A 20,917-nucleotide genomic window follows, 5' to 3' on the forward strand; every position below is an offset into this window, starting at 1 on the left:
GAACTGGGGATTTGACCATATGAAATTGTGGGAGCAGTATAAGTAGTCTAGTCTCTGAAATCTGTCATCTTCACATCCGATCCTGGAACTTGAAATATGCAGGGCAGGCTGTTGGGAGGGAAGGTGTATGTGAAATGGGAAGAGCAAGGACAAGGTAGAACCCACAAGCTCAGAACTGTGTCCATCTCTTACTGCTTCCAATATTGATGTTGATGATGTGGGTATTTTGCAGGAGAAGCTGAATCCCTTGTCAATAAAACTAAACTCACCTGGCCCAGAAGTCAGAGAAGCTGAAGGAGAATGTAGGGGAAGCTGGAGTGGCTGCCATACAATACTAGAGAAGTGACCCAGCAAAGAAAGGAAAACATACTTGAACTGCAAGTTGCCACATTACAAATTCAGATGCCACTACATCTGAATTAACAGAGAAAAAGTGCTTTCATCTAATTACAAGTAATTTACTGTGGCTAGAATGGCTTATGCTCAGGTGGGGATATAGGGATCCAGAGAAGGTAAGGTGGGAGGAGTGAAGGATAAGCCTGAGCCTTAAGTCGAGAAAGATCATTGATGAGGTTTTATAATTCTGATGGCAATGTGAGTACTGACTGTGATGGACTATCCAATCTTTCTTTTAAAAAGCTCAAATCCATTAGCATAAAGTAATCTTCCCTTGGGTATCAGCTCTTTTCATTCTTCTTTCTTCCTCATAGTTGTACCCACAAACTCCTCCACTTTCCCCTACACTCTTATTGCTCAATACCTGTACCCAGAATACATTTCCTTCTCCCCTTTCCCTTCTTCAAGTTCCATATCTTTTTTGTTAACACTGCCCTAGGCAGTCTTTCTCCCAGCATGATAGAAATGACCACACTATGTGTCACTAGACTGTGCCCATCCTGAGATCAGGAACCTTGTCTATATCATCCAAATGTCCCCACTGCCAAACACAGTATCTGGCACTTAGAAGGTGCTCAGTAGAGCTTACGGACTGAATCAAGTTCCCAGAGCTTCTCATCAAACACTTTGCTTATGTTATTTTCAATTGTCTTAGTGGTTTTGATTAAATAGGGCTTCTGATCACTGTCAGACATACAGAGGCACCAGTTCTCTCAGATTTCTATATTTGAATAGAGAATTAAGAAGTAACAGTAAAAGCTTCCAGAATTTTTCAGAAAAGCATCTACAAACAGACTCAAGTTGTCAGGAGGGAAAGAAAAATCGTTCTTCTTCTAAGGTCAGCTCCAAGACATTGTTGGACTTCCCATTGTTTATGAATGATGAATGTCATCATCATTCTCTTCTATAAGGCCTTATCATTCTTGATATCTTTACTGTCTGTAGGACTGTCTATCTGGCCATTGGGTGAGTTATAATTGTAAAGAGGCTTCAATTTTTTGATGTAGAATAATTTAAGCAACTTTTGGAAGTTTTGTTTAAGAGGTGCAGAGGTCAGTTTATGGGCTTTTTTCTTAAAAATATCATAGGTTATTTCAGCCAACTGTTTGATCATAGGGTCTTCATCTCGGAGCAGTCGTCCAATAACTGTAATATCAGAAGAGACTTTAGTTCAAGTTATCTCTTTCTTAGAGGCCATGAAGCTTTAATACTAAACAGCCCTGCCACCTTTCACAGAGGGCCCCCTTCTCTCCATCTCTCCTCTGCATTCCCTCTGCATTTTGTAACTTTGGCTGATAGCATTCAGGAAGTTTTATCATCTATCCCTACTAAAACCCCACATAGACCCCATTAAAAGAAAATCACTAAAAATTACCAAGGACCTTTTATATGCTGAGCATTCTGCTAGATAACATAAACATGTATTCATATATTTAGGAAGAGGTTCATATTGGTCATAATAATGAAAAAGTTAAAATCAGTCTCAATGTTCATTAACAGGGAACTGCTTAAATGTTAGGAACATAAAATGAAATGCTACATACATATTAACATAATGTAGGCCCATATTTCTTGGCTTAGAAAGATGTTTATATTATAAAGGTAAGTGAAAAAAGTTAAAAAGCAGTTATGATAGTTTAAAAAAAATATAATAGCTTTCATTCTTTAGAAATATCCTGGATAGGCCAGGCACGGTGGCTCATGCCTATAATCCCAGCACTTCAGGAGACCGAGGCAGGTGGATCTCGGGGTCAGGAGATCGAGACCATCCTGGCTAACACGGTGAAACCCCATCTCTACTAAAAATACAAAAAATTAGCCGGGCATGGTGGCATGTGCCTGTCGTCCCACTTACTCAGAAGGCTGAGGCAGGAGAATCACTGGAACCCAGGAGGCAGAGGTTGCAGTGAGCTGAGATCACACCACTGCACTCCAGCTGGGTGACAGAGGGAGACTCCGTCTCAAAAAAAAAAAATATCCGGAATAATACATATACCAAAATGCTAATATCATTATATCCAGATAGTGGACTGTAAGAAATTACTATTTTATTTCTCGATAAAATAAATAGAAACAAAGGGGGAGATTTAGAAAACAGAGATGAGAAGAGCAGGATGGGGGGAATGAAAGAAGAAAATGACTGTAAGGAAGAAAGATGGAAAATTCTAGTGTTTGACATTTAGCAGGTAGTCAAATATCTGTTGAATGAATGAGTGAGTGAATGAATGAATGGATGAGTGAATAAGGAAGGAAGGTAATGATGTATAAATGTAGGTCCATGAATTATAATAAATGTACTACTCTGGTGGGGGATGTCGATAATGGGGGAGGCTATGCATAGGTGAGGAGAGAAGGTACTTGGGAAGTCTCTGTACCTGCAGCTCAATATTGCTGTGAACCTGAAACTGCTCTAAAAAATAGTCTATCAAGAAAGAAAAAGGAAGGAAGGCAGCCAACTTGTTTTTATAGCTCACTATTTGTAATTCTTACCCTGATGGGACAATAGACAGAGGCTAAGGGAGACTCCTAAGACCCAAACATTTTGATAGACTAATATTACCCTTCTTTAATTCCCTCCTCTGCAAATGTATTGTACAGTGCTATCCACTAAAATGTGAATTCTCTGAGGGAAGAGACTGCTTTATTTGCAACTCTGTCCCTAGCAGTAAATAGTGCTGTCACGTAAACGTAAGAGATGCTAAAAAATATTTGTTAGATGAATGAGTAAATGAGTTTTCAACTTTCTGAAGTTCCCAAGGGCTCTAGGATGATAGTTCTCAGACAATTAGTGGAATACATGGAGAGACTGAAACAGGGAAAGAGAGTAAGGGGAAATAGAATAGAAAGAGAAAAAACAAACCTCTTAACCCAGTCCTTTCATTGATTCTTCCGTAATTATCCAACTACTACTACCACCACCCTCTTCCTATCTGGCCTGGCACTCTAACAGAACTCATATGTGACTAGAATTAAAAATAGTAAATGTATTTAGATTTATGCATAAAGACTTTGTTATAACCTCAATACTCACCATCAAGCATGACTCTGATTTCATCTCTAAGCAGTAAATGACCACCTGATTTTGCCAAATATCCTATGCACATAATAAAAATTAAAGTTACTGCAACATGCATTATGAAAATACATTTTCTGATGTTATCTGGCTACCTTCTTTGCTTTTTTCAAAGCAAAGCATCTCTATATTATCCTTGAGTCATCTTTTAGTACTTTTAATTATTGTCTCATAAAATTGTTTATTGAAAGATATATGAGAGTATAAATGTGCATGAATCATATTGGACAGCTCAGTGAATGACCACAAAAGGAACACACCAGGGCTACCACTTAGGTTATTAAATAGAGTTTTAGCAGCATCCTAGAAGCTTCCTTCAAGGCTCTCCCAGTCTCCTCCTCCACCTTTCAGAATATATTCTTTTGTGTCTGCTTTCCTTTGCTTCATATTACCTTTTAAGATTCAACCATGTTCTTTCATGTAGCAATAGTTTGTTCATTTCCATTGCTACATGGCAGAGGCTAGCAAATAAAGTTTTCTTGAGATACAGCCATTCACATTGGCTCATTTGTTTACATATCTATGGTTGTTTTCATCATACCACAGCAGAGTTGCAACAGAGACTATATAGTACTCAAAGTCTAAAATATTTACTATTGGGCCTTTAACAGAAAGAGTTTGCTGAACCTGCTATATACGAGTACATCTTACGAATGCATCATTTTTTAAATCCATTCTGCTGTTGATGGGCATTTGTGTTGTTTCCAGTTTGGAGCTATTATGAATGATGAAGTTATGGGCATTCTTGTACATGAATTTTGGCAGGTATTTGTATAACTGCTGTTTGGTATATAACTAGTGGATTTACCGGGTATGCTTATGTTCCACTTCAGCGGTTACTGCTAAACTGTTATCCAAAGTGGCTGTACCAATTTTCACTCCCACAAACAGTACGCTAACATTTTCATTGCTCTATGTCCTCCGAACAATTGATACTGTTAAAATGTTTCCTTTCAGTCATCCTCATGGGTTTGGTGATAATATCACATTGTAATTTTAATTTTCATTTTTTGTTGTTAATTAATAAGATCATGTGTGTATTCACTGGCCATTTGGATGTCTTCTTTTGTGAAATGCTTATTCAGATAAGTCTCTTGCCTGTGTATATATTGAGTTATCTTTTTCTTAGTTACTTGTAGACGTTTTAAAGTTCTAAGTACTAATCTTTTTAAAATGGTGCATATCTTACAATATCTTCTCTTATCTCATGGCTAAATTTTTCCATTTGCATTTGTTTTTTAATTAACAGAAACCCCTAATTTCAATGTAGTTGAACTCATCATCTTTACATTTATGGTCAGTTAATTTTGAGGTCCTGTTCAGGAAATGTTTGCTTGTCTTAAGCCATAAAGATATTCTCCTATATTTACTTCTGGAAGCTTTACTATTTTACCTTTTATGCTTATATATACCATCCAGCTGGAGTTATACAGCATGAAGTTGGGGTCAAGATATTTTTATATACCTGTATAGTTGATCCTGCACCGTTAAGAGAAAAATCGTTCTTACCTTACTGTTCGGCAGTGTCACCTAGATCGTAAATTGTGTGTGGTCAATGTCTTGATTCTATTCTGTCTATCATTGTGTCACTACGACATGACCTTAATGTGTAATGCATCTTGATATCCCATGGTATAAGTCCTTCAACTCTAGTTCCTCTTTAAATTGTCTTGGCTATTCTTGAACACTTAAGTTTTAATATAAAGTTTATAATCAGCTTGTCACATTTCATACACACACCCAAAATACCCAGTGAGATATTGTTTGGGAATACATTGAATCTATACAGATCAATTTGGGGAGAACTGACATCATCATAATATTTAATCTTTCAATCAATGAGCATAATATATCCCTGTATGGAACTCTTTTAAAATTTTCTGTATGTTTCCCAGTTTTTGTGTATTCATTTTGTGCAACATTTCTTAGTTTTATTTTAAGGTATTTGATGATTTTTGGTGCTATTGTATTGGTATTTTTAAACTTTTATTTTTTATTTCAATAGGCTTTGGGGGAAGAGGTGGTATTTGGTTACATGGTTAAGTCCTTTAGTGGTGATTTCTGAGATTTTGGCGCACCTGTCACCTGAGCAGTGTACACTGTACCCAATAGGTAGTCTTTTTTTTTTTAATCGTAGAGAGAAATTTATTTTCTTTCTCTTTCCATCATTTTTTAAAATATGTGAGTGCATATATAACCTTTCATTTATTTTAAGTAAAATTTTTGCACCTATTGACCCATCCTCTAAGTTTCTTCCCCTCATCTCCCACCCTCAGACAGGCCCTGGTGTGTGTTGTTCCCCTCCCTGTGTCCATGTGTTCTCATTGTTCAACTCCCACTTACGAGTGAGAACATGTGGTGTTTGGTTTTCTGTTCCCATGTTAGTTTGCTGAGGATGATGGCTTCCATCTTCGTCCATGTCCCTGTAAAGGACATGATCTCATTTCTTTTTATGGCTGGATAGTATTCCATGGTATATATGTGCCACATTTTCTTTATCCAGTCTATCATTGATGAGCATTTGGGTTGGTTCCATGACTTTACAATGCTGCAATAGACATAGGTGTGCATGTGTCTTTATAGGAGAATGATTTGTATTCCTTTGGGTATATACCCAGTAATGGGATTGCTGGGTCAAGTGGTATTTCTGGTTCTAGATCTTTGAGGAATCACCATACTGTCTTCCACAATAGTTGAACTAATTTACATTCCCACCAACAGTGTAAAAGCGTTCCTATTTCTCCACAGCCTCGCCAGCATCTATTGTTTCTTGAGTTTTTAATAATCACCATTCTTACTGGTGTGAGATGGTATCTCATTGTGGTTTTGATTTGCATTTCTCTAATCAGTGATGTTGAACTTTTTTTCATAAGTTTGTTGGCCATGTAAAAGTCTTCTTTTGAGAAGTGTCTGTTCATATCCTTTGCCCACTTTTGTTACTTTGCCCACTTCAGACTCTGATATTCTTTCTTCCACTTGGTTGATTCAGCTATTGATACTTGTTTTTTTCTTGTAAATTTATTTAAGTTTCTTGTCGATTCTGGATATTAGACCTTTCTCAGATGGGTAGACTGCAAAAATTTTCTCCCATTCTGTAGGTTGCCTGTTCACCCTAATGATAGTTTCTTTTGCTGTGCAGAAGCTCTTTAATTAGATCCCATTTGTCAATTTTGGCTTTTGTTGTGATTGCTTTTGGCATTTTTGTCATGAAGTCTTTGCCCATGCATATGCTCTGAGTGGTATTGCCTAGGTTTCCTTCTAGGGTTTTTGTGGTTTGCGGTTTACATTTAAGTCTTTAAGCCATGTTGAGTTAATTTTTGTATAAGGTGTTAGGAAAGGGTCCAGTTTCAGTTTTCTGCATATGGCTAGCCAGTTTTCCCAGCACCATTTATTAAATAGGAAATCCTTTCCCCATTGCTTGTTTTCATCAGGTTTGTCGAAGGTCAGATGGTTGTAGATGTGTAGTGTTATTTCTGAGGTCTCTTTTCTGTTCCATTGGTCTATATGTCTGTTTTTGTACCAGTACCATGTTGTTGTGGTTACCGTAGCCTTGTAGTATAAAGTCAGGTAACATGATGCCTCCAGCTTTGTTCTTCCTGCTTAGGATTGTCTTGGCCATATGGGATCTTTTTTGATCATATATGAAATCAAACTAGTTTTTTTTCCTAATTTTATGAAGAATGTCAATAGTAGTATGATGGGAATAACATTGAATCTATAAATTACTTTGGGCAGTATGGCCATTTTCACGATATTGATTCTTCTTATCCATGAGGATGGAATGTTTTTCCTTTTTTTTTTTTTTTGCATCCTCTCTTATTTCCTTGACCCGTGGTTTGTAATTCTCCTTGAAGAGGTCCTTTACATCCCTTGTTAGCTGTATTCCAAGGTATTTTATTCTCTTTGTAGTGATTGTGAATGGGGATTTATTCATAATTTGGCTCTCTGCTTGTCTATTGTTGGTGTAAAGAAATGCTTGTAATATTCGCACATTGATTTTGTATCCTGACACTTTGCTAAAGTTGCTTATCAGCTTAAGGAGTTTTTGGGCTGAGGTGATGTTGCTTTCTAAATATAAAACCGTGTCATCTGCAAACAGAGACACTTTGACTTCCTCTCTTCCTATTTGAATATGCTTTATTTGTTTCTCTTACCTGAAAGAATATATTTTGGTGTTTTTTTTCCCCCCCATATTTAGTGCTTCTTTCGGGCAGGCCTGGTGGTAATGAAATCCCTCAGCATTTGCTTGTGTGGAAATGATTTTATTTCTTCTTCACTTATGAAGCTTATTTTGGCTGGATATGAAATTCTGGGTTGGAAATTCTTTTCTTTAAGAATGTTGAATTTGGCCCCCAATCTGTTCTGGTTTGCAGAGTTTCTGCTGAGTGGTCCACTCTTCGTCTGATTGGCTTCCCTTTGTAGGTGACCTGGCCTTTCTCTCTGGCTGCCCTTAACATTTTTTCCCTTATTTTGACCTTGGAGAATCTGATGATTATGTATCTTGGGGTTTGTCTTCTTGTGGAGTATCTTAATGGTGTTCTCTCTCTTTTCCTGGATTTGCATGTTGGCCAGTATTGCTAGGTTGGGGAAGTTCCCCTGGATAATATCATGAAGTGCTTTTTCCAGCTTGTTTCCTTTCATCCCATCTCCTTCAGGTATTCCAGTCTATCACTGGTTCCATCTTTTCACAAAGTCCCCAGTTTCCTGGAGGCTTTGTTTGTTCCTTTTCATTCTTTTTTCTCTAATCTTGCCTGCATGCCTTATTTCAATAAAGTGGTCTTCAAACTCTGATATTCTTTCTTCCACTTGGTTGATTCAGTTATTGATATTTGTGTATGCCTCATGAAGTTCTTGTGCTGTGTTTTTCAGCTCCATTAGGTCATTTCTGTTCCTCTCTAAACTGGTTATTCTAGTTAGTAGCTCCTCTAACCTTTTATCAAGGTTTTTAGCTTCTTTGCATTGGGTTAGAACGTAATTCTTTAATCAGTGTAGTTTTTTATTACCCATCTTCTGAAGCCTACTTCTGTCAATTCATCCATCTCATCCTCCGTCCGGTGCTGTGCCCTTGCTGGAGAGACATTGCAAACATTTGGAGAAGAGGCACTCTGGCTTTTTGGGTTTTCAGCATTTTGTCATTGATTCTTTCTCATCTTTGTGAGTCTGCCTAGTTTTGTGAGTTTGAGGCTGCTGACTCTTGGGTGAAGTTTTTGTGAGGACTTTTTTGTTGTTGGTGCTGTTGTTGTTGCTTTTTGTTTGTTTTTCTTTCCCTTTTCTGTAGGGCTGCTGCCATTTGCTGGGGGTCCACTTCATGCCCTATTCATCTGGTTTACTCCTGCGTCTGGAGATGTCACTCAAGGAGGCTGGAGAACAGCAAAGATGGGTGCCTGCTCCATCTTCTGGCAGGGGCACTGACCTGATGCCAGTTGGATCGCTCCTGTGTAGGGTTTCTGACAACCCCTGTTGGAGGGTCTCACCCAGTTGGGTGGCATGGGGAACAGGACCCATTTAATGAAGCACTTTGACTGACCCTTGGTGCAGGGGTGTGCTTTGCTAGGGGGAAACCCACTCATCTGGGCTCCTGGAACTATCAGGAGGAAAGGCTATGTCTGCTGATTCACAGAGACTGCAGCCATTCCTCCCACTAGAGGCTCAGGCCCAGGGAGATCTGGGTTCTGTCCCTGAGCCTCTGGTTAGAGTTGTTGGATTTCCTGCAGGAAGCCCCACCCAGTGAGGAAGGATGAATCAGGGTCAGTCCTGAAGAGGTCCTCTGGCTGCAGTCTTCCACAGCTGGTATGTTGGGCTGTTGGGGACACCTTTTGGGACCAAGGTGTCCAGCCCTACTGGTTCCAGCAGGGGAAAAGCACAGCCTGGAGCTATAGAGATGGATGCCACACTTCCCCTGCCCAGGGAGCTTAACATGTTAGGCAGTTGTGAGTCCCAGTGCTGGCTGCTGCCCCTTTCCCAAGAAGCTCAAATGGCTTAGACATCAGGCAGCTGCAGCTGTGGTGCTGGTCACCCCTTCTCCCCAGGGGCTCGGCAGGCTTAAGCAGAGTCCAGCTGAGAGGCTATTAAGAATCTGCATGGCTCTGGGGTTAAGGCCCTAGGCCCCAGTGGTGTGGGTTCATGAGTGGGATCTTTCAATCTGTGGGTTTCATAGTTCTGTGGAAAAATCACCGTTCCCCCTGCTGGGTAGGATGCTCACTCATCACCTCCCTTGGCCTGGGGGTAGGGACTCCTCTGCTCATCTGGCTCCCAGATGGGCCACCACACCACACTGCTTGCTCTTCCTTTCTCTCCATGGATCACACCAGCTGCCTGGTCAGTTCTGATGAGAGAACCTGGTTACGTTGGTTGCCAGTGAAAGATTAATGCACTTATTATGGTTCTTTTCAATGGAAGCCTCCGACTGCCACTGTTTCTAGTTGGACATCTTGGCCCCTCAATATGTTGTCTTTTATCCCTCATCCCTTCCCACCTTTTCCCCTGAGTCCCCAAAGTCCACTGTATCTTTTTTTTTTTTTTTTTTTTTTTTTATGAAGTCTCACACTGTTGCCCAAACTGGAGTGCAGTGGAGCGATCTTGGCTCCTGCAACCTCCACCTCCCAGATTCTAGCGATTCTACTGCCTCAGCCTCCCAAGTAGCTGGAATTACAGGCATGCACCACCATGCCTGGCTAATTTTTTAGTATTTTTAGTAGAGACGGGGTTTCACCATGTTGGCCAGGCTGGTCTTGAACTCCTGACCTTGTGATCTGCCCACCACGGCCTCCCAAAGTGCTGGGATTAAAGGCATGAGCCACTGCACCTGGCCCATTGTATCATTCTTATGCCTTTGCATCCTCATAGCCTAGCTCCCACTTATAAGTGAGAACACAGGAAGTTTGGTTTTCCATTCTTGAGTTACTTCACTTAGAAAAATGATCTCCAGTTATCCAGGTTGCTGCAAATGCCATTATTTCTTTCCTTTTTAACGGCTGAGTAATATTTCACAGTATATATACACCCCATTTTCTTTATCCATTTGTTGATTGACAGACATTTAGGCCAGTTTTATATTTTTGCAATTGCAAATTGTACTGCCATAAACATGCATGTGCAAGTGTCTTTTTTTTTTTTTTAATAATGACTTCTTTTCCTCTGGGTAGTTACCCAATAGTGGGATTGCTGGATCAAATGGTAGATCTACTTTTAGTTGTTTAAGGACTCTCCACACCATTTTCCGTAATGGCTGTACTAGTTTAGATTCCCACCAGCAGTGTAAAAGTGTTCCCTTTTCACCACATCCACACCAACATCTATGATTTTTTGATTTTTAAATTATGGCCATTCTCGCAGGAGTAAGGTGGTATCATATTGTGGTTCTGATTTGCGTTTTCCTGATAATTAGTGGTGTGGAGCATATTTTCATAGGTTTGTTGGCCATTTGTATATTTTCTTTTGAGAATTATCTATTCATGTCCTTAGCCCACTTTTTGATAGGATTGTTTCTTTCTTGCTGATTTGAGTTCCTTGTAGATTATGTTGGATGCATAGTTTGTGAAGATTTTCTCCCACTCTGTGGTTGTTGCTTTACTCTGCTGATTATTTCTTTTGCTGTGCAGAAGCTTTTTAGTTAAATTAAGTCCCATCTGTTTATCTTATTTTTTTGCATTTGCTTTTGGGTTCTTGGTCATGAAGTCTTTGCCTAAGCCAATGCCTAGAAAGGTTTTTCTGATGCTATTTTTCTGGAATTTTTATGGTTTCAGGTCTTAGAGCTAAGTCTTTGATCCATCTTGAGTTAATTTTTGTATAAGGTGAGAGATGAGAATCCACTTTTCATTCTTCTACATGTGGCTTGCCAATTATCCCAGCACAATTTGTTGAATAGGGTGTCATATCCCCACTTTATATTTTTGTTTGCTTTGTTGAAGATCAGTTGGCTGTATTTTACTTTATTTCTGGGTTCTCTATTCTGCTTCATTGGTCTACAAATTAAGCTTCTAATTATTTATTGTTTATGTATAGAAATCCAATTGATCTTTGTATACTGATGTTGTATCTAGAAAACTTGCTAAACAGATTAATTTGAGAACTTTTTTCTGAATTTTTGGAATGTTTAAAATATGCAATTATTTATTTGCTAATTTTGAATGTTTCATTTCCTTTTATCCAAACTTAGCCATTTTATTTTTTGTTTTGCCTTATTTTAGTTTTGGAAAATTCTTGGCCATCATCTCTTACAGGAGTTCTTCTGCCTCATTCTTTCTCCTCTCTCTTTTTGAAATCTATGTTAGACCATTTAGCCATGTCTGATATTATCTTACACTCTTTTTGTATTTTTCATTTTTATTTCTTCAAACTTTAATCTTTAGGTTGAATATTTTATTCTGACATATCCAATTTTCTTTTAAGCTTTTTCTAATATGATGCTGATTTCATCCATTGAGTTCTGCATTCCATTTCATTATTTAATCTTTTGAATACATTAATCATATGTATTTTAAAGGTATATCTAATAACTGCAACAATGATATATTATTCATTCTATATCTACTATTTGTTTTCTCTTGTAATTAAAAAAGTCTATACATCTGGTTGTTTTTGATTAACTGTCAGCTACTGTGTATGAAATTGTGTGTAGAAAATTTGAGTCTCTGGGTAATTTATCTTCTCTCAGAGGGGATTTATTTTTTTGCTTCCACCAGGCAGTTAAGCTAAAGGTATATCTTCTTCATCCAACCAGGGATTTAGATGTTCAAGGCTTTGTTCATTGTGAGGGCTGGTCTATTTCCTGTTTACTCTTTCTCCTAGGATGAATCCATCACAGATCCCTTTTGAAAGCCTGGGAGTATTTGGGACCAAGAGGAGGACAACATTTTCAAACTGGGCTCACACAAAGTCAATCATTGTTTGGTGATCTGGCAGTGATGGCTACCATGAGCATTTGTCTTGGGCCTCAGAGCACTTGCTTTGAAGTGGGTGAAGGGTTCCCACAGCAAGCAGGGAATGTGGAGTGCATTCCAGAGATAGGCACTGAAATTGGGATCTTTCTTGCTGCAGAACTAGAGCAGAAGGAGAATTGTTGAAGCTGCAGCGAGTTTTACAGCCAAGGATGCCTTTGAGACCTGGGATGACAGCTCTGTATAGGTCATTGCTAGGTGCCTCAACCTGTTCCCTTGGTCAGTCAGGAGAATGAGCCCCACTAGTTCCAAGGAGTGGGAGAGAGAATCCCATTCCTGCTCACCTGAATTAGAAGCATGGGACATCCTTCCCTTCCTATGCAAAGAATTTTGTGTGGCAGTGCTCCCTCCACTCCCCACTAAGGCATATTTTCAGGCATTTGATGCACCTACTCACCTGCATTAGGAGCCTGCACCACCCCTTGCTTTCTGTGCAGAGATCTTGGTGCTGTGGCATTTTCTTTGCTCCATGCCCAGGGCACATTTCCAGGCATTTGGCTTACCCACTCCCCTGGATTAGGAGCCTGAGCTGCCCCTGCCATTCCGTGGGCCGTAGTGATTTCTCTGCTCCTTTCTGGGGCACATTTCTAGGCATTTTTATGCACTCGCTTGCCTGGATTAGGAGCCTAAACCACCCTTCCCTTTCTGAGTAGAGAACTTGGTGCAGCCAACTTGATAGTCTCTTCGCTCTACACCTGGACATATCTCCCGGCATTTGGAGTACCCACTATTCTAGATTAGGAGCTTAGGCTGCCTCTCCCTTCCCATGGAGAGAACTTAGGGTAGTGGAGGTTTCTCTACTCCACACACAGGCACATCACTGGGTGCTTTACCCCCTGGATTCCCATAAAAGCTGGTGCTTATGACTACCACTGGGGGGCCACGGATGGACCTGCCTGGCCTGGCTTCACCCAGCTTGGTCCCCAACTCTGAGACTCAAATAAGAGATTCAAATAAGCACAATCAGAAATGATAACAATGACAAACAACTGATTCCGCAGGAATACAAAAGATCATCAGAGACTACTGTAAGCATCTCTATGCACACAAACTATGAAATCTAGAAGAAATGTGTAAATTATTGGAAACATACAATCTCCCAAGATTGAACCAAGAATAAATAGAAGTCCTGAACAGATCAATAAGTAGTAAAATTGAATCAGTAATTAATAAAAAAAAAAGGTCCAAGACCAGACTGATCCACAGTTGAATTCTACCAGACATACAAGGAATAACTGATACCAATTCTATTAAAATTGCTCTAATTCCTATGAAGCCATCATTACCCTGCTATCAAAGCATGGCAAAGGCACAAAACAAATGGAGGAGGGAACCCTCCCTAACTCACAAAACAATACAAAAATTAGTCTAGCATGGTGGTACAGGCCTATAGTCCTAGCTACTTAGGGGGCTGAGGTGAGAAGACCACTTGAACCTGGGAGGTCGAGGCTGTGTGAGCTGTGTTTACACTGCCCTCCAGCCTGGGCTACAGAGGAGACCATGTCTCAAATAAAAAAAAAAAAAAGAAAAAAGAAAAAACTCATTAAAAAGTGGGTAAAGAACATGAACAGATGAACAGACATTTTTTCAAAAGAAGACATGTAAGCGGCCAAGGAAAATGAAGAAATGGGGGGTGGAGCAAGGTGATGGAATAGAAAGCTCCACTGATCATTACCCAGATCAATGACTCCTCTCTGACTAGGGTTGGTTTAAATGTTCCCTCTGTGGGTTGGCATTGGCTGAGTTTTATCTGGTTTTACTTCCCACTCTAACAGGACAGCACTGAGTTTAGTGCTTCACAACTGCTGTGTTCTCCCTCACAACTGCTGTGTTCTCCCTCACTCGGCACCCAGAAACCCTCTTAGAACCATACTGCTGCCACTGGGGCTGGGGGTGGGGGTAGTGGAGTCAGTGATTCAGGACTGTTTTTTCTATGTCTGCAGTACCTCTTTCAGAGATATGAAGTTAAAACCAGGTACTATGCATGCTCACCTGACTTTGGGTTCTTATGAAGGTGTTTCTTCTGTGTAGGTGGTTTTTTACTTGGCAGCAGGTTGGGTAATGATCAGCCAAGGCAGTGCTGGCATCAGCCCTCCCCTAACCCCAGACTACACAGCTCGTGGCTCCAAAAAAGACACTTTCCTTCCCCTTGAGGAGAGGAGAGGGAAAAGTGGGGAGGGCTTTGTCTTGCATGTTGGATACCAGCTCAGCCACAGTAGGATAGGTCACCAGTCAGAATCATGAGGCCCTGTTCCAGGTCCTAGTTCCCAGACGACATTTCTAAACATACCCTGGGCCAAAAGGGAACCCACTGCCTTGAAGGAAAAGGTCTGTCCTGGCAGCATTCATTACCTGATAACTGAAGAGCCCTTGGTCCTTGAATAACCAGCAGCAATACCCAGGTACTACATTGTGGGCCTTGGGTGAACCTCTGAGACTTGCTGGCTTCAGTTGAGACTCAGTACATCACCAGCTGTGGTGGCTATGGGACAAAACTCCTTCTGCTTGAGGAAAGCAGAGGAAAAAGTAAAGGGGACTTTCTCTTGCACCTTAGATCCCAGCACAGTTACAGGGGGCAGAGCATCAAGTGGGCTCTTGGGATCCTGGATTCCAGGACTTGACTTTTGGATGGATTTTTTAGACCTGCCTTGGGCCAAGGGGAACCCACTGTCCTGAAGGGTGAATCGTGGGCCAGGCAGCATTCACCACAAGATGACTTCAGAGTTCTTGGGCCTTAAGGGAACATCAGTGGTAGTCTGGCAGTACTCCTCATGACGTGGGATGGTCGTGGCTACAAGGTGAGGCTCCTCTGCCTTTGGAGAGGGGAGAGGAGAGTGGGAAGGATTGCATCTCACAGTTTGAGGGTCAGCTAAGCTGCAATACAATGGAACACCAAGTAGACTTCCAAGGTTTTTGACCCTAGTCCCTGGCTCCTGGACAACCCCTCCACTCATGTCCTGGGGGACCTCACTGTTCTGAAGGGAGGAACACAGGCCTGGCTGGCTTTGCCACATGCCAATTGTAGAGCTCCGCAGGCCGTGAGAGAACATAGGCCAGAGAGTGGTCACAGTAGACCTTGGGTGAGACTCAGTGCTGTACTGGCTTCAGGTCGACCCAGTGCAGTCGTAGTGGTGGTGGCCACAGGGATGCTCATGTAACTCTATCCCCTGCTTTAGGTGGTTCACAACAGAGAGACAGAGAGAATATGTTTGTTTGGCAAAAAGTAAGGGAAGAAACAAGAGTCCCTTCTTGGTAATCCAGAGAATTTTCACAGATCTTGTCCAAGACGATCAAGGCAGTATCTCTATGAGTCTGCAAGAACCACAATGTTACTTGGCTTGGGGATACAAAGTAGATACAACTTAGGTTACAACACCTAAGTCCTTTCAAATCTCTGCAAAGCCTTCCCAAGAAGGACAGCTATAAATAAGCCCAGACAGTGAAGACTACAATAAATACCTAAGTCTTCATTGCCCAGACAGTGAAGAACATCTGCTATCATCAACACCATTCAGGAAAACATGACCTCACTGAATGACCTAAATAAGGCACCATGGACCAATCATGGAGAAATAGAGACATGTGACCTTTCACACAGAGAATTTGAAATAGCTGTGTTGAGTAAACTCAAAGAAATTCAATATAACACCAAGAAGGGATTCAGAATTCTGTCAGATAAATTTAACAAAGAGATTAAAATGATGAAAAAGAATCAAGCAGAAACTCTGGAGCTGAAAAATGCAATAAGCATACTGTAGAATGCATCAGAGTACTTTAATAGCAGAATTCATCAAGCAAAAGAATTAGTGAGATTGAAGGCAGCCTATTTGAAAATAGAGCTGACAAAAAGAATAAAAAACATGAAGCATGCCTACAAGATCTAGAATAGCCTCAAGAGGGCAAATCTGAGAGTCACTGGCCTTAAAGAGGATGCAGAGAAAGAGACAGGGGTTGAAAGTTTATTCAGAGGGCTAATAACAGAAATCTTCCCAAATCTACGGAAAGATATCTATATCCAAGTACAAAAAGGTTGTGGAATACCAAGTAGATTTAACCCAAAGAAGACTACCTAAGGCATTTAACAATCAAACTCCCAAAGGTCAAGGATAAAGAAAGAAAGGATCCTAAAAGCAGCTAGAGAAAAGAAACACATAACATACAATGGAACTCCAATACATCTGGCAGCAGACTTTTAGTGGAACCCTTACAAGCCATGAGAGAGTGACATGACATATTCAAAGTGCTGAAGGAAAACTATGGTACACTAGAACAGTATATCTGATGAAAATATCCTTCAAACATGAAGGAGAAATAAAGGCTTTTCCAGATAAACAAAAGCTGAGGGATTTCATCAATACCAGACCTGTCTTACAAGAAATGCTAAAGGGAGTAACTCAATCAGAAAGAAAAGGATATTAATGAGCAATAAAATAGTCACCTGAAGGCACAAAACTCACTGGTAATAGTAAGTACACAGAAAAAACACAGAATATTATAACACTGTGACTGTGGTATATAAACTATTCTTATCCTAAGCAGAAAGACTAAATGATGAACCAATCAATAATAATAACTACAACTTTTCAAGACATAGACAGTACAATAAGATATAAATAGAAGCAACAAAAAGTTAAAAAGCAGAGGGATGAAATTAAGGCATCTTGTTTGTTTATGCAAATAGTGTTGTTAACAGGTTAACATAATGGTTTATAAGACTGTATTTGCAAGTCCCATGGTAGCCACAAACCAAAAAATGTACAATAGATACACAAAATATAAAAACAAACTAAATTACACTGCCACAGAAAATCACCTTGACTAGAGGAAGACAGGAAGGAAAGAAAGAAGAAAGAAACCATAAAACAACTAGAATACAAATAATAAAATGACAGGAGTAAGTTCTAATAAATAATAACATCGAATGTAAATGGATTAAATTCCCCAATCAAAAGACATAGACTTGCTGAATGGATGGAAAAGTAAGATTAATTGATCTGTTCAGTCTACATAAAACACACTTCACCTATAAAGACACACATAGAGTGAAAATAAACTGGTGGAAAAAGATATTTCATGCCCATGGAAACGAAAAAATCAGAAGAGTCACTATACTTATATCAGAAAAGATAGATTTCAAGACAAAAACTATAAGGAAGGACAAAGAAGGTCACTATATAATGATAAAAGGGTCAATTCAGCAAGAAGATATAACAATTTAAAATATATATGCACCCAACATAGGAGCACTCAGATATATAAAGGAAATACTATTAGAGTGAAAGAGAGAGATGGGCTTCAATATAATAATAACTGGAGACTTCAACACCCCACTTTTAGCATCGCAAAGATCTTCTAGACAGAAAATCAACAAAGAAACATCAGACTTAATCTGCACTATACATGAAATGGATCTAATATATATTTAAGGAACATTTCATTCAAGAGCTGCAGAATACACATTCTTTTCCTCAGCCCATGGATTATTTTTTACAGATAGACCATATGTTAGGTCACCGAACAGTCTTAAAACATTCAAAATAAAGGGAAACAATATCAAGTATCTTCTTTGACCACAATAGAATAAAACTAAAAATTAATAACAAGAGGAATTTTGGAAACTATACAAATAAGTGGAAATTTAACAATATACTTCCAAATGACCAGTGGGTCAATCAATAAATTAGGAAGAAATTAAAAAAATTCTTGAAACAAAATAATGGAAACACAACATACCAAAACCTATGGGATACAGCAAAAGCGGTACTAAGAGAGAAGTTTGTAGCTGTGAAGTGCCTATATCAAAAAAGAGGAAAAACCAAATGAGCATTCTAATGATGTATCTTAAAGAACTAGAGAAGCAAGAACAAACCAAACCCAAAATTAGTAAAAGAAAAGAAATAATAAAGATCAGGGCAGGCCGGGCACGGTGGCGCATGCCTGTAATCCCAGCACTTTGGGAGGCCGAGGCGGGCGGATCACGAGGTCAGGAGATCGAGACCATCCTGGTTAACACAATGAAACCCCGTCTCTACTAAAAATAGAAAAAATTAACCGGGTGTGATGGCGGGCGCCTGTAGTCCCAGCTACTCGGAGGCTGAGGCAGGAGAATGGCGTGAATCCAGGAGGTGGAGCTTGCAGTGAGCCCAGATAGCACCACTGCAGTCCAGCCTGTGTGAAAGAGCGAGACTCCATCTCAAAAAAAAAAAAAAAAAAAAAAAAAAAAAAAAAAAAAAAAAGATCAGGGCGGAAATAAATGGAATTGAACTGAAAACAACAATACAAATGATAAGTGAAACAAAAAGTTGGCTTTTTTGAAAAGTTAAACAAAAGTGACATACCTTTAGCCAGACTCAGAAAAAAAAGGGAGAGGATCCAAATAAAATAAAAAATGAAAAAGGAGACATTAAAACTGCTACTGATGAATTTCAAAGGATCATTAGTGGCTAGTATGAGCAACTATAGGCCAATAAATTGGAAAATATAGAAGAAATGGACAAATTCCTAGATACATGCAACCTACCAAGATTGAACCAGGAAGAAATACAAAATCTGAAAAGACCAATAACAAGTAATGAGATCAAAGCTATAATACAAAGTCTCCCAGTGAAGAAAAGCCCAGAACCTGATGGCTTTACTATTGAATTCTACCAAACATTTAAAGAAGAATGAATACAAATCTTAATCAAAATGTTCTAAAAATTAGAGGAGGAGGGTATACTTCCAATATCATTCTGTGAGGCTAGTGTTACCCTGATATCAAAACCAGACAAATACACATCAGAAGAAGAAAACTATGGGCCAATATCTCTGATGAATATTAATGCAAAAATCCTCAACAAAATACTAGCAAATGGAATCAACAATGCATTAGAAAGATCATCCATCATGATTTAGTAGGATTTATCCCTGGGATGCAAAGATGGCTCAACATTGGTAAATCAATCACTGTAATACATTGTATCAACAGAATGAAGGATAAAACCATATGATCATTTCAATTGATGCTGAAGAAGCATTTGATAATTTAATATCCCTTCATGATAAAAACCCTTAAAAAACTGCATAGATGGAATATACATCAACATAATAAAAACCATATATGACAGACCCACAGTTCGTATCATACTGAATGGGGAAAAACTGAAAGCCTTTTCTCTAAAATCTGGAACATGACAAGAATGTCCACTGTCATCGCTGTTATTCAATGTAGTACTAGAAGTCCTAGCTAGAGCAATCAGATAAGAGAAAGATATAAAGGATATCTAAATTGGAACAGAAGAAGTCAAATTATCCTTGTTTGCAGATAATATGATCTTATATTTGGAAAAACCTCAAGACTTCACAAGAAAACTATTAGAACTGATAATCCAGTAAAGTTGTAAAATACAAAAATCAACATACGAAAATCAGTAGCATTTCTATATGCCAAGTGAACAATGTGAAAAAAAATTTGAATCCCATTTCTAATAGCCACATATAAAATTAAAGACCTAGTAATTAATTTAACCAAATAAGTGAAAGATTTTTATAATGAATATTATAAAACACTGATGAAAGAAATTGAAGAAGACACCAAGAAATGAAAAAAAATTCCAATTTCATGGATTGGAAGAATCAATTTTGTTAAAATGTCCGTACTACACAAAGCAATCTACAGATTAAATACAATCCCTATCAAAATAAATACCAATGACATTCTTTATATAAATAGAAAATACTATTCTAAAATGTATATGAAACCACAAAAGACCCAGAATAGCCAAAGCTATCCTAAACCAAAATAACAAAACTGGAGGAATCACATTACCTGATTTCAAATTAAACTACAGAGCTATAATAACCAAAACAGCATGGTACCGGCATAAAAACAGACACACAGACCAATGGAACAGAATAGAGAACCCAGAAAGAAATCCACACACCCACAGTAAACTCATTTTTGACAAAGATGCCAAGAACATAAAAGCAGTCTCTTCAATAAATGGTGCTGGAAAAACTGGATATCCATGTGCAGGAGAATGAATCTAGACCCCCATCTCTTGTCATATACAAGAATCAAGCCAAAATGGATTAAAGGCTTAAATCTAGGACCTCAAAATATACACCTATTACAAGAAAACATTGGGGAAAACCTCCAGGACATTGGTCTGGGCAAAGATTTCTTGACCAATACCTCACAAGCACAAACAACCAAAGCAAAAATGGACAAATGAAATCACCTCAAGTTAGAAAGATCTGGACAGCAAAGGAAGCAATCAACAAAGTGAAGAGACAACCCACACAATGGGAGAAAATGTTTGCAAACTACTTATCTGACAAGAGGTTAATAACCAGAATATATAAGGAGTTCAAACAACTCTATAGGAAAAACATCTAATAATCAGATCAAAAGATGAGCAAAAGATTTGAATAGACATTTCTAAAAAGAAGACATACAAATGGCAAACAGGTATATGAAAAGATGTTCAACATCACTGATCATCAGAGAAATGCAAATCAAAACTACAAT

At 39.0% G+C, this 20,917-nt stretch overlaps 1 protein-coding gene across 3 annotated transcripts in view; it reads right to left on the reverse strand.

Annotated features, from left to right (window-relative positions):
* Nucleotides 1–875: 875 nt before the first annotated feature.
* The window catches only part of MROH9 (maestro heat like repeat family member 9), a 132,437-nt gene continuing 112,395 nt past the window's right edge, over nt 876–20,917 (reverse strand). The window contains exons 21-22 of one of the 3 annotated variants that reach the window (XM_016932332.4): nt 3,428–3,490; nt 876–1,542 (exon numbers count right to left, since the gene is read on the reverse strand). In XM_016932332.4, coding sequence (XP_016787821.3) covers nt 1,301–1,542; nt 3,428–3,490 — 305 coding nt within the window. In that variant the 3' untranslated portion in view covers nt 876–1,300. The remainder of the gene's footprint in view (nt 1,543–3,427; nt 3,491–20,917) is intronic. The other 2 variants (XM_054655764.2, XM_054655771.2) reach the window with 2 other exon arrangements.

This window comes from Pan troglodytes, chromosome 1 (genome assembly GCF_028858775.2).
Source record: "Pan troglodytes isolate AG18354 chromosome 1, NHGRI_mPanTro3-v2.0_pri, whole genome shotgun sequence".
Classification (NCBI taxonomy): domain Eukaryota; kingdom Metazoa; phylum Chordata; class Mammalia; order Primates; family Hominidae; genus Pan; species Pan troglodytes.